Here is a 14,004-nt window from a genome sequence, read left to right as displayed (position 1 = left end):
AAAACGTTTTTTTTTTTTTTTTTTTTTGGTACTGGGGATCAAACTCAAGACCTTAACTTGCGAGGCAGGCAGCAGAACCCCAGCCCAAAAACAGAGCTTTTAATTAGAACCAAATTCAACTCTTTGTTGAATATAGGAAGAAAACCTAGATACGTTTTTGAACATATTAGAAATAAAAGGAAGGGCAATGTTATCTCAGGTAAATGCAAACTAAAAGAAAGGCAAAAACAATGATTTTAAATATCTCACAGAATGGACATCAGAACAAGATTATTAAATTATACAAACATAGGTACTTTAAAATGTTAAGAATTTTGATTTTTCAGTGAAGACCTAGAGATTTTTACCAAAATAGGCAGCAGTTGCTTTAATAAAATAAAACACATAGGATATAAAAAAGTGGTCAAAACACACTATTAATTATCATTAACTATTTAATATGTGAAATAATTATGAAAACTATATAAGTTTAAATGAGTCTTTGTTTAAATTGTAAAGAGAATTACAATAAAATGCTCAAAAGAGATCAACAAAAGAGACCTGATGTGTGTATGTAATATATATATATATATATATATATATATAATGAAACTGTGTGTACCTGATGTGTGTATGTAATATATATATATATATATATATATATATAATGCCAAACTGTGTGTACTATAATAAAAATATATCTTCATTTGAAGAACCTATGGAATAATAATAAAAATTGGACCATATACTTTGATGCTACTGAAATCGCAGTAATCCTAAAAGTATAAGTAAGCAACATTCTCTATTGATGTAGAAGTCTTAGTTTCCAATGGAGGAATGTTTATACCATAGACAGCAGGATGTAGCAAATAAAAAGATAGGATGCCTACTTTTCAAGTTAAATTTGAATTTCATGTAAATGACAATTCTTTTAGGTTAAGTGTGATCCAAATATCAAATGGAGCATACTTAGGCTAAAATTATTTGTTGTTCATATGAAATTCAAATTTAATCAGGCATCCTGTGTTTTGCTTGACTTTCCAAATTAAACTTCAAGTTGATCCCTGTCAACTCTGCAAAGAAGGGGTGACTCATTCTGATATCAAGGGGAAATTGGATCCTGCAAAATGGTATTGTGTAATTACATTTGTATAAATTTATATAGGCACAGAGTAATGCATCCAAGGATGGTTCAATATTGCAAAAGACTAGATCCGCCAAGGGGTGTCACAGAACCAGTGCATATCTACAGAATAAAATTCTACACATCTGCAAAAATTTAATGAGGAAATTTTATGTACAAATATGAAATATCTCCAATATGTACTGATAAATACAAAAACAAAGCAAAATTAAAAATTATGCTCATTATTAGAAATAAGAAAAACTAAAATATATGTTAATTTCTGTTATGGCTTGTATTTGATGTCCCCCCAAAACCTCGTGTGCTCATAGGTGGGATTTTTTGGAGGTAGCTGGATCTAGGGTGTGTGAATGTGGATTAAGTGTGTGATACTGGGATTAAGGGTGTGTAGTACTACATTACTGCACTGATTGAAATTAGTATAGTTCTGGGTGTGGAAACTGGAAGCCTCACCCTGGGTGTGGGTAGCAACAATCAATAGGCTTATAGCCTGGATGGAATACAAAGAAAGAGAGAGAGGGAGAAGAGGAGGGTGGGAAGAAGGGGGAGGGAGGGAGAGAGAGAGAGAAAGGGGGGAGTGCATGGGCATGCAGGCTTGCTGCTGCTGTTGCTTGCTGCTTTGCTGCCTTGTGCCTGCCACACCATGAACTGTTTCTCCTCTGTGATGCCCCTCTGCCACGTAGCCCTGCCTTGGCGCCAGCCCACTATGGACCGAAACCTCTACAGTCTGTGGGCTGCAATAAACCTTTCGCCCCTTTAACTTTGAGTGTAGGATATTTTATCTCAGCAATAAGAAAAATAAGAATTTCTTGCCTTATATTTGTAGAAGGAAACACTAGAATGATATACTATAAAATAATAAAAGGAAATCTTTGCCTGAAGACAAGAAGAAGTGGGGTATATGGAGACAGGGTGGAGATGAGCATTCTGAATGTATACCTTTTTGAAAATATATGAACATTTTAAGTTTTGAAATATATGAATGCATTAGCTATTTTAAAATTAATTTAAAAGTATTATTTCTAGATTATCTCACACTCACCCTTCTAAACAACTGAATTCTATTTGCGATCCCAAGGAGAAATCTGTCTTAATTTCCACTATGCCATTAGGTAAATCTCCTGGATTTCTGCACCGTTTCTCTGGGAGAAAAATTTAAATGATGATTAGTGATGCCTCGTACTCACGGATACAGCATTAGAGAAGAATGACCGGTAAGTTTCCACCTCTGCTTCCAAACGCCCCTCATGTTTAGATCCACACTTATTTCTGATCTTGACTCACTGAACTTGTACTTTTGAAAAAAAAAATACAGACTTAATCTCATATGTGTATTGAAATCAGTAGTTGAGAAACTGGATGGTTTCTTAGATTCAGGAAATTTAGATCCTGAGACAACATGACAAAGCTGGGAAAAGTACAAACAAGAAGAAGGTCGATACTTACTGACACAGAAGACATTATACTTCCACTGGCCGTTATATTTACAGGTAAGAGTCTGAACTGAAGTGTTCCTGGAGTAGCCAGGGCGGCAGCTGTATCGCAGGACAGTTTCAGCTTCGAACTCTGTCTGGTTCAGCTCCATTGTTGGAGAAGCAAAGGATAAAATAGGTGGGGGGCCACATCTGCCTGGACACCAAAATGAGAGAAGCACCAAACATTACATCTCCAGACACCACATCTGGGCTTCAATAGGGTGATGTGAGAGTAAGGATAATTCCTTTTTTCTCTAATCAAGGAAAATCATGACTCCTATTATCCCCTTTGTTCAAAGAATCTAAGAGTGATGAGTATGTATGTTGGTAAATAACAATGGTACAGGCATAAAATTTTACCTCTTCTCCACTATATATATGAGATAATTTATCTAAAAGGAATAAAAGACACAAATTTCATTAGTCTATCAGGTAATTTATTTCTCTTGCCACACACGCATCAAAGGAAAGCCAGAAATCCTCACAAGTGTGCCTCAACAGAAAAGCATTATTTCATTAAAATAGCATTTACATAATGTTGGTTGCCTCAGGAAAGGAAAATTGGGTGGCTGAGAGATGGGTAAACATAATATTTTAAAATATTTTGCAAATTTTGGATTTTGAATAATATGGAGGATGAAGCATGGAGTTGTTGAAATATAAAAATTCTGCTTTCCTTACAAAAATTAAATACAGAACCAATTTACCTTGAAGAGCCCCAGCAGAAGTACACACTTCACCCTCCACGCTGGACAAATCCGCAGGTGGTGAAAATCATTCATTCAGACTGACAGATAACACAGATCTATTTCAGTCATGGTTGGAAGATAGATTGCTTTGGAAATTCTCAGAGGAGAAACTCTAGGGAGGAAATGTCTAGAAAACTGCTTCCTTCATGTGTAAAGCAAATTCCTCTAAATTCCAGCTGGCAAAAAATAAAAACAAACGCCCTTTGTTGCCATCAGTTTTGGCTAGAAGCTTAATCATCTCTTTGTTAGTTGGCAAAGTGCGACTGATCTCTATTTTTCCTTAGCCCTCGGGACGTCTTCCTCACTACTCACCAAGAACAGTGGCCAACAGAGAAGCGACCAGTGTAATTTGGAACAGAATTGGACGGGGGACTCCGCACAGCATAGAGAAGGGCCAGACTCTCAGTGCACCCTTTCTGTGAAGGGTCCCGTTTGGAGCTCTTGGGGGGCACGTGACTTGATGCCTCTCTGACATTTTTCTGCTGAAAGAACTCAATTTAATAAGCAGTCACTGAATTCCTACTGGTCACAAAGCACTAAGATAAATGCTACCACATCCACGTCTTCAAGGAAATCACAGCTTAGACTGGAAGAAAACACAGAAGCACAAATGTTACAACACAAGGCAATGGGGGCTGACTCTGCACAAGCTTCCTGCCGAGAAAAAGAGATGAATTCCAAGTGGAGAACGGCAGTGGCTTCACAGGGAAGGCTGCCTAGCTGGGCAGGGTGACAAACGTCTGTAATCTCAGGGATCTGGTAGGCCAAGGCCGGAAGGTTGCAAAGTCAAGCGCAGCCCAGGCAATTTAGCAACTTAGATCTTGTCTCAAAGCTAAAATGAAAGAACTCTGGAGATGTAGCTCAGTGTGCAACCTCTGGGTTCCACCCCTAGCAGAGGGGAAAAAAATGTATTTCAAGTGAAATCACTGGGGACAGTTGTCCTCTTTACAGCTACTTTCCTCCCCCGTTAGAGAACACACTAAGTGCCCAGTTCATACTAGAAAGTCTTTGTTCTCCAAGGAATATGTGAAGCTGAGCCCCCCAAAAAATATAGAATTTTGTCTTTTATTCCTATACCTCTAAACCTGACACCATATGTCCCTAAATCATACCTCCACCCATCTCCACTTTAAAAAGGGAGCTCCCTTGGAGATGTTTCTACCCCACATTATGGAGGGGGTCATTTACAGTGGTGAATCACACTGTATAGAGAGATGAGCTCTTCATCCAATAAACACTCGGGTGTTCTCATGATGCTGTTCCTCCACCTACTGATGGGGTGAACACCCAATGCCATGCACACCTTGTTCCATGAGCCTAATGTGTGGCCACTGGGACAATTCTGCCAAACGTTAAGTCAACCTGTGAAACAACTGACTACATGAATTTGCTTACTGGAAATATGTTTGCAGAATTTGTTCTACATGAATCCAGATTGTCTCAAGAGGTTGGGGACGGCACGTTGCATATCATAAAAATCAGCCCACTAAATCATTTGTGAAATTCACAAAATGTAGTAAGTTTCTCCTTTCCAATAAAAACAATCATGAACTATGAAACCCACAAGTTTCTTTGGCTTCTGACAAATCAGTAGTTGGTATTTTACTGAATTTCAGCGAAACTGAAGAGATTAAAAATACTGCTGTCTTGGCTAAGTAAAACTTGACTATAAAAAATGAAAAACAATACAAAGTGAAATTTCCTCGTATGAATTGTTGCAGCTGTTATTTTCACAAGAAAAATTTATACATGGAATATATTCAGAAATATATTCTGACTGCATTACCAAAATGCAGCTCTAAGATTAAATTTTTAGCTTCAAGAAATAGAAGAAGAAGAATATCTAAACAGGTTCTTAACAAAACATATCCATTTGCTACATTCAAAAAGAATGTACTTATAATCACTGTGTATTTTGAAATAAATATTCCTCAGTGTTTGGTAAATTGGTAATCTGATAAATTTGGGAAGTTGGTTTCAGTGAATTCTGGGACCTACAGGAACCATATTCACTGAACTGGCTCTGGGACTAAGTCTTCAGAAGTTAGGCCCAAGCCCCTGTGTCCTGGATGTCCTGGAGAGCTGAGGTTTCCACAGGTTGCGAACACTTTCCTCCCTCTTACTCCTGCTCACATCATCTGCCCTCTACCCCTTCCCGCTCCAGCTCCTGCTTGTCCTGCCAGTCCCTTGGCCCGCGTTCCCTTCTCCTCCAGGCCAAGTTGAGCTCCGTGGTCCTAACTTTTATTCTGACTTGGTTTCCAACTGACTTCTGCAGTCTGGCTTTGCCGCCAGCTCTGGAGACCGTTGGGGTGCGAGGTGGCTCCTGTTCATTTCCACCCGTCTTGAACCTAACTCTGGCTCAAAGAGTCAAAGTTGTTTGGTAAATGTCTGCTGAGTGTAAATCCAAAAGCACCTAGTGATAAAGTATGTTTCCAAGGAAAATAACACTGTTCCGTGTCCATCTTTACCCTTAGGTGTTAGCTTTGGCAAGGGATTTTAACTGATTTTAAAGCAAGGCATGTCTGTGTTTTAAGAAAAAGTGATCCAAGCAATTTTACTGCAAGCTCTTTTTCATCGTCTCCCGATCATCTGCCAGCCTGTGGGGGTGGGGAAGGCGTGGAAGAGGGGAGCAGTGAACAGAGGGGAGCTTTGCTCCCTTCAATGCAGACGCACAGACGCTGCACCCCAGTAGAGAGCGTGTTCACCTCCTCTATCTCGGGTCAGCCACAGTGCTGGGAACAGCGGAGCACAGAGTGGACTAACACCCAGACTGTGGGCTGGAATCCTGGTTCTGCCATAGGAATCGGGTGTCCGCCGGCAGACACTCAGCCCCACCGTGCTTTAATTTCCTCCTTTTAAAACAATAATACTGATTGCCCGTCCTTGGGATCGCTCAGAGTTGCTTAGCCGAGGGTGCAGCTGGTACATCATGAACACTCAAGAGAGACGAGAGAACAGCATGATGGCGTGGGTGCTGAATGCCCCCCTCCAGAAGCAGAACTCCTGGAAGCCAAAACTTTATCACAGTGATCTGGATCATAAGAAGAGTGGCTGTCTCACCAGAGGGTTTCACGCCCCAGTGCGGAGGAACAACCCTCTGGGCTGGGGGCCAGAAGCCTTGGTCTGTCTCTCCCGTGGGTCTGGGTACAGTGAGAGCCAGGGCCGGGGACCCCAGGCCCCCAGAGGCTGTCCTGGGGCTTCTTCCCTCCCGCTCAACCGTCCCTCTGGGAGGAACCCGTCCTTGTCTGTGACTTCGATCATCACACGTGGATCACTCCCAGTCCTCTGGGCCCGACTGCTCCTGTAGATGTGCAGCCTTGCACGCTCCGTGACTTTCACTGTTGATAGTTTCCTTATGCTATCCTCTTTCAATCTTTCCACATGCAACTCTGAAGCCATTCGAGCCTCGTCGTCTCTGTTCTGTTGCTAACTAGTGGGATTTCTGTGCTGAGTTGAAACGTCGATAAATCTTTCCAAAGTCAGTGAAAGAAATCTTAGCAAAATAAGGCGGATATTCCTCCCCCCCTGTGCGAGTGGACGGCAGGTGATAATACTGCACGGAGAGTACAGACTTTGCAAAGGATATTTCTAATCAAGGAGTTAATCCTAGATTGTGCGGTCAGCGAGAAGGTTGCTGCTTTGCCACTCGCGTTTAACCTCTAACCGTACAGAAGTCTGTAGTTCTGGCTGGTTGTCTGGGAGAGTAATTTTTGTCTGGGGTAATATTTAGATAACATTTCTGTTTTCTGAAAGTTATAAGTACTTCACATTAGCACATGTTTCCCTTCGCTTGGCATCCTAAATGTAAACTAAAACTCTGACCCTGTTAGAAGTGAACTGGAATTTCATTTCATTTGCATCTGCCAGGCGCCCTGTGTCCAGTGTATTCCAACTCTCTTCCTCCCACAGTTTGACTTCCCTGTTGTCTTGGCTAAAGTAACAATTTCGTTTCCACCCAACCTCCTGGACTAGGAGCCTGACCCTGCCGCTTGTCTGTGTGTCTTTCCTTGTCCCCAGTGGCCGGAGTCCTGCCTGGGTGGCCATGGCAGTGCAGGGCATGTGCTTCTCTCTCCTGTACGCCACTTCTCCAGTCCAGAGAAGTTTGCATGATCTCCTTTACCCCACCCCAGATCACTGCAGAATTTCCCAAATATGTGTGGCCAGCTTCCTTGTCAATACAATTAAACCTTTAAAAAGGCAATTTAACTATGTCACCCTGCTTGGCAATGGACATGGTCCCCAGTTCCCACGGGTCCCCACTCCTCTCCCAGCTCTCTGCACCCCTCTTTTGCAAGTAGAACTGTGCTGTGCTTCAAATCCCAGGAAAGTACTGATCGTTCTCAAAACGCCTCCTGCACTTTCGAGAGCACCTGCCCGCATTTGCACAGCTGTGCACATGATGTCTTCTGTCATGGATGCTCTCACCTCTGATCTCTCTGTTTTCCACTGTTCAGATTCAAGGCCACCTCCTTGGTGGACAGTCACCCGGCTCCACCAAGAAAAGCCCGTGTACTTTGTGTGCCAACCGCACCGATAACCTCGATCAAACCGTCTGTTTTCCTGCCCCCTGAAAGAGATTGCAGTTTCCTTGAAGACCAGGGTGATATTTCTTCAACTTTCTGTTCTCCAACCTGGTATTCTGTGTATAATAGTGACCCAGCAAATGTAAAATAAAACTCCGCTTAGTTCCCTCTTCGGAGTAAGAACGCCTGTCTGCTGAAGGGTGTGGTGCGTGTGTAAACTGCCTCATTAGCTTTGGCACAGAGGTGGTAAGAGGTTCCAGCTCTCTCGTGAGCTCTCAGGAGTGATCTGGCTCAGTTTCCAGCTGCTCTGGGGTCTCCCAGCAGAGCTCAGCTGAACAGAGTATGATGGGGCTGCACGTGAGCACCTGCTGGTCGAGGAGGCCTCGTGAGTCATAGCAATGGTGCAGTCTAAGCCTGTGCCCCTGAAGAGCGACGCTAGCGCCTTCAAACTTGGTCTCCTCGTCTCTAAAATGACGACATTCAACTTAGCTGATCTATTTTATTTCCTACAAGCTCCACAATTCAGTAATTGCTCCCTAAAAGGCCGAGGCCACTCTAGCAAATTCCTGCATGCTTCAATAACAACACCACTGGTTTAATTTTTAGAGAAGTGAAACCAGCTCAAGGACTGTAGTGAAGATGCCGGGTGTTTTGTGAAAACACGAGAGTTGTTTGGGAAAATCTTCACTCCCCAATTTTCTGCTTCCATTATCTTGTAAGTTAATTCATTTCTTTTGTCTAAATTCCCCTTTAAAATTCAGACTACCCCCGGAAAGGTCTAGTCTCGGGTAGAATGTCTTTTTATGCCTTGGCTCAATTCATATCGCTTCCAAACTCCTGAAAGAACCTGCTTCCGGGCTATTCCCCCACCCTAGAATCTGCTTCTCTCAGCCCCCTCCTCCTATGTTCACGTCACCATCAAGAGTATCTCTCAGCCTAATTGGAACCTTATCTGGTGCTCTCTGCTTGTCCGTAAACGCTACTTTTCCCTCCCCTGGCACCATAGTGCTCAGAGACAGAATAGGAGTCGGTAAGGATACAACCAAAATGAGGACCAGAGTAGGGCTGTGTTCTGGCCGGCCAGAGGAGGAGAGAATTTCGAAAAGAAAGAGTAATTGGCAATGTCAGATCTGGAAGGCAAGGGAGACAAGGAAAGGAAGGATAATTAAGGACTCCAGCTTCAGAAACAAAGTGAAGGCCAACTCCCCATTGCCAAATCTAAAGGTCTTTGCTGTCTTCGATGTCAGTGAGGAGTTAATGAAATCTCCAAGAAAAATTACACCAATTTTCAGAGTATAGACTGTGACAAGCAAGTCTCCTGTGTTCCCCTCTGAGAAGTCTTGTCCCTCTTGCCTCAAAACTCTTATGTGGAGATATCATAAAGAATCAACAGACCAGGCCAGGCATAGAAGCTCACACCTGTAATCTCACCACTTGGGAGGCTGAGGCAGAAGGATCGCCACAAGTCTGAGGCCAGCCTGGGCTACATAGTGAGTTCAAGGCCAGCCTACACTGCACAGGGAGACCCTGTCTCAAAAGCCAAAAATAAGAACATCAACAGTCAACACACTATCTCTAAGGTACAATAACAAGAATAATATCATCTTTCACTTATTTTCTGCTTTATTTTATTAACACATTATTACTCATCAATTTATAATAAAAATTTAAGGCTGAGGGGGGTTAAATTACTGTTCCAGTTGCGTAACTCCCTAATGCTATACTCCTGCAAAGATTTCTGAAAACATCCAAGTTTTTGTCTCTGAGTGTCCTTCTCAAAGGGCCAAAACACTAGCTTTTCCCTCCAGATGCCCCAAGTGCTGCCCAGGGAACCCACTGACCTGCAGTAATAGAGGGAAAAGCTCTGTTGGGTGCCTCGGTACGTAGCGTCCTAGTTCCTCCCAAGAGCACAGTGTCCGGAAGCTGCTGGTAACTGTTCTACCAAGAAATCCCTGAACTCTAGCTGCGCAGTTGGCTGGTCAGGGGTAGCTGGATGAAGACGGATGAGCAAAAACTCCTCTGGCCCAGTGAATGATTAACAGCAGAGACAGCGCTGCAGTCGTTATCTAATCTCCCTCCTCTTCACTAGCCCCGTTCTTGATTATGTGTTGCAATCATTTCATCCTCTGCCAACCATTTCCCCTAAGTGAAGATGTAATTTGCATTGGACACCAGTATTCCATTTTATTTTCATAAACACAAGCAGGTTATGCAAGATCCAGCCCAGCTGCCCTGAAAACCTTGACTGCCGCAGCATGCAGGAAAACTCCACCAAAATGGTCCGCTCCTTGTAACACCAGCTCCAGAGGTTTTATGGAGGCTCTGGGAGCAGGGTCTTGTCAGGCACTGGTCTCTGTTCTGTCCCAAGGAAGTACAGTGGGTGGAGAATGTCCCTATTGTCACAGCTTTATTCCCAGCACTACGACTTCAACATCCTGCATGTTTATCTCTCATTACTCTCCTAAACTCAAGCCCTTTGGTTTTTATTTTTTGCTGGCCAGTGGACATGTTGCAAGTACCTCACATTCAGGACATCTGGAGAGGAACTGCTCAGCTCCTGCCCAGTAGCTCTCTTGTGATCCCAAATCGAATCTAGGTCCTCATAGGGGAATTTCAGGCTTGCCTTAAACTCCATCTTTCCCTAACCCCCCAACATTCAATCTGTTGACAAGTAGTTTTGTTTGTTTTCTGAGACAGGGTTTTGCTCTATGTCCAGACTGAACCAGAGCTCCCTATGTATCCAGGCTGGCCTTGAACCTGAAACCCCACCTCAGCCTCCGAGAGCTGGGGTACAGGTGTGCGCCCCCATGCCTGGTGGCAAGCTGTTTTGATGTGAGTTTCACAGTGTTGCTCATTTCTATTGCTTTTTTCCCATTCCTACTGCCATCAAGCTAGTTCAGGGTACACTGTCCCTTGCGTGGCTGTCCTAGTCTGTCTCCTGCTGCTGTAAAAGAATGCTGGAGACTGAGTACTTTACAATGAAGATGTTTATTTCTGGTAGCTCTGGAGGCTGGGAAGAGCTGAGGGGCGGCACCTGGCAGCTGTCTTGCAGCACCGTCTCACACGGGAAGCTGGAGCGCAGGAGAACGCAAGCATGGCTGAAAGGTAGAAGGGGCTGAACTGGTTTCTCTATCAGGAGACCGCTCTGGTGGTAACAAGCGCTCAATAACAAGACCGATCCTGGTGATCAAGGTGCCTGCTCAAGTTTCCTTCTCTCAACCCTGCTGCACTGGGGCTTGGTTAGATCCCAACGCGTCGACTTTGGGGGGCACTGAGACCACAGCAGGGAATGGTTGCTGCAGCCCCCCCCCCCACACACTGCTCTGGATTCTCTGACTCAGTTCTTTTTCCACCTCAATCACACCTCACACTACCGTGAGGTGCATTTTGCTCTATGTTCCGTCCTTATCATTTTCCCTCTGGAACGTCTTCCAGGTGTGCTCACTGCCTAGCAATAACAGGTGCGAGTTCCCTAACGTGCCAGCAAAGCCCTGTGTTGCAGCTGTGAGTGGTCTCTGCAGCCGGCTCTCTCGCCGCCCTGTGGCTCCTCCATGCCAACCTTGTCTCCACGCTGCCCTCCACATGAGTTCCACTGTTCCTGGCTCAAACGTCATCGAACATGAATTTAAAAATATGAAAATTCTTTAAGAGCTCTAAGTATGTACCGGTGAGTCCAACATTCTATGAAAACAGTTTTCACCTGTGCTCGTTACTTCCCAGGCCTTTCTTATAAGAATAAAGACTGTATATAAATGGATCGTAAGTACCTATTCTATGTGTCACCTGTTATATTTTCGAGATGTTTTTTCATAATCACTGTAAAGGCTGCATAACATTTGATGGGCCATAAATTACTTAAATTTTTCCTACAAGAAGTTGTGGTGGTGGCACATGCCTATAATCCCAGCACTCAAGAGGCTGAAGCAAGAGGATTACCATGAGTTCAAGACCACCCTGGGCTGCATAGTGAGTTCGAAGCCAGCCTGAACTCCAGAGCAAGCCCTACCCTCTCCCAAAATACTAAAATAGATTTTTTTTTCTACAACTGGATGTTTTAGATGCTCGCAGTGTGTTGCCGGTAATAACAATACTATACTAAATATTTTCAAATTAAAATCAATATATTCCAGTTAGACTAATCCTAGGTGTGGATTTACTTGGTTAAAATATGAGGTATATTCCCACCCAGCTCCTTCTCACTTCACTGTAAAAATATTCTTTCTACTTGGAATATCCTGCTTCATAATCTTTGCCTACGAATCTTATTTTTGAAGGTACAAATAACTATGATCTGTCCCTTGATAATTTCCCCGCACCCCCGCCCCCCATCTCGGCTTCCGTCGCGCAGTGTACTCTGGGAAGGGTCTGCTTCCTTCCGAGCACCCTGGTGTTGTGCCTATTCAGAGGCTTCTGAGCACTTCAAAGTCCACGTCTCGTTTTCCTTTGTAACTTCACCTACAGATTGTCCACTGCTTCAAGCTGCCCTCTGTATTTTAGACATGTTTTATCCACATTCCTTGTGTGCTACAGGTGGGGTCAGTGTGCGGAGTGGAAGGAGCCTGCTGCATCAGCTCAGGATGGGATTTTGGAAGAAAGCCTTAAGAGTCTACTGGCTTCTGCCCTTAAAAAGAGCGAAAGAAACTATATTCACTTGTGCTCCCCGCTTCGAAGCCGGTGATGACGCAGGACTGGTTTCATCCAAAAGGCAGTAAGTGGCACTGCGGCAGAACACTCCGGAATCTGGTTTCCTAAACCATGTGCAAGTGACCCTGTTTCTGCCTCTATCATCTGTTTAGGGTGCAACTGATCTGCCCAGGTTAATTTTGCCTCCTGTGTTTTGAGTAACTTGGGGTTAATTTTTGCCTCCTAATTCATATTAAAATATGAGGCACACACTCGGTGAGATGCAAGCTTCCTCCTCCTTTCAGACAGGAAGTTAAACTGTCCAATCTCCGTCAGTGTGCTGCCAACTCTGGTCTTCTGTAATAACCAACTTGGTCTTTTCACGTCTTAACTATGACAGCACTTGCGCGTGCGCACACACACACACACACACACAAGTGCGTTATGCCAGTGGCTATCATGAAATTGCATAATAAGAAACAGTCTGAAACCATTTCAGAACCAAGAGGAAAATGTATTTGTGAGAGCATTTCTGTCACCAGTCTTCCCCACTGTGCTGTTCTGCCGACATTTTTGCCATCAGCTCAGCTTTCTTAACCTCCAGCGAGTATTTCAGCTCCTCCATTGTTAAGCCATTTTCCTTTACTCTCTTCATAAAGTTCTCGGTGGCACCGCACAGGTCCTCGCTCTGCTGAAAGGCAAGCTAAAGAAAGAACATTGTTTAACAGTTACCAGCTCTGAACGGCAGCTGGGAACAAGGAGCTTCAGGAGGGATCCGGCCCTCAATCATTTACATTTTCTTGATAAATTTAAATAAACTCCCTAATATTTCCCCAGTAGTGAATATGGACTAGAGGAAGAGTCTCAAGGAAAATAGATCCATTCATCTGTTTGTTGGACTATAGAGGAATTTTTAGAAACTTTTCATAACATAATCTCAGGCAGTAAGTTTCTGTTTTGTTTTGTTTTAAGACAAGGTCTCACTGAGTCTCTAAGTTGCCCAGACTGGGCTTGAACTTGTATCCTCCTGCCTCAGCCTCCCAGAGAGAAGGCACTGAGTTTAAGTACCTCATTCTGTAAGGCACGCAATGCCTCCTAGGAACGTGGCTTTCCAGGGCGTCAGGATGATGGTGGTGGATGGGGACGACCTTATGTAGGAATGTGAGCAGATAGTGTAAAAGAGGCCCGTTCTATAACCAGGCCATGACCAACCCATTCAAAAACCCTGCCCAGGGCGGGGGCTTTAGCTCAGGGGTTCCACAGCCTGCCTTGAAAGCGCAAGGTCCCGAATTCGATCCCAGGTACCAAAAAGAAAAAATAAAGTGCCGTACTCCCCAAAACACTGCCCAAGTCGCACAGACATTTGCTGGCCGGGGGTCAGGAGTGGCCCGGCCCCGGACACGCTGCTGTGGCAGGGCCTCTACTCACAAATGCTTCTTCAAGGCCAGTCGGGGGGATCCGCTCGCAGGCCGGCGGGGCGCTGTCCCACTCCCCGTCCGCGCACTGCCGCT

At 44.1% G+C, this 14,004-nt stretch overlaps 2 protein-coding genes across 12 annotated transcripts in view; both read right to left on the bottom strand.

Annotated features, from left to right (window-relative positions):
* The window catches only part of C4bpa (complement component 4 binding protein alpha), a 41,696-nt gene extending 31,788 nt beyond the window's left edge, over positions 1-9,908 (bottom strand). Inside the window, exons 1-6 of one of the 11 annotated variants that reach the window (XM_019205856.1) lie at positions 9,712-9,907; positions 8,914-9,000; positions 7,773-7,914; positions 3,660-3,933; positions 2,570-2,752; positions 2,166-2,265 (exon numbers count right to left, since the gene is read on the bottom strand). In XM_019205856.1, the coding sequence (XP_019061401.1) occupies positions 2,166-2,265; positions 2,570-2,752; positions 3,660-3,822 (446 nt within the window). In that variant the 5' untranslated portion in view covers positions 3,823-3,933; positions 7,773-7,914; positions 8,914-9,000; positions 9,712-9,907. Of the gene's footprint in view, positions 1-2,165; positions 2,266-2,569; positions 2,753-3,305; positions 3,620-3,659; positions 3,934-7,772; positions 7,915-8,913; positions 9,001-9,711 lie in introns of those variants that run through there. The other 10 variants (XM_019205855.1, XM_019205853.1, XM_019205857.1 and 7 more) reach the window with 10 other exon arrangements.
* A 3,078-nt stretch (positions 9,909-12,986) lies between these two features.
* The window catches only part of C4bpb (complement component 4 binding protein beta), an 8,325-nt gene continuing 7,307 nt past the window's right edge, over positions 12,987-14,004 (bottom strand). Inside the window, exons 6-7 of the mRNA XM_010613219.3 lie at positions 13,922-14,002; positions 12,987-13,196 (exon numbers count right to left, since the gene is read on the bottom strand). Coding sequence (XP_010611521.1) covers positions 13,029-13,196; positions 13,922-14,002 — 249 coding nt within the window. The 3' untranslated portion in view covers positions 12,987-13,028. The remainder of the gene's footprint in view (positions 13,197-13,921; positions 14,003-14,004) is intronic.

This window comes from Fukomys damarensis, unplaced genomic scaffold (genome assembly GCF_012274545.1).
Source record: "Fukomys damarensis isolate Sample0158 unplaced genomic scaffold, DMR_v1.0_HiC HiC_scaffold_11, whole genome shotgun sequence".
Taxonomy (NCBI): domain Eukaryota; kingdom Metazoa; phylum Chordata; class Mammalia; order Rodentia; family Bathyergidae; genus Fukomys; species Fukomys damarensis.
The sequence above is the reverse complement of the archived record's forward strand: the minus strand, read 5'-3'. Positions and strand labels throughout refer to the sequence as shown.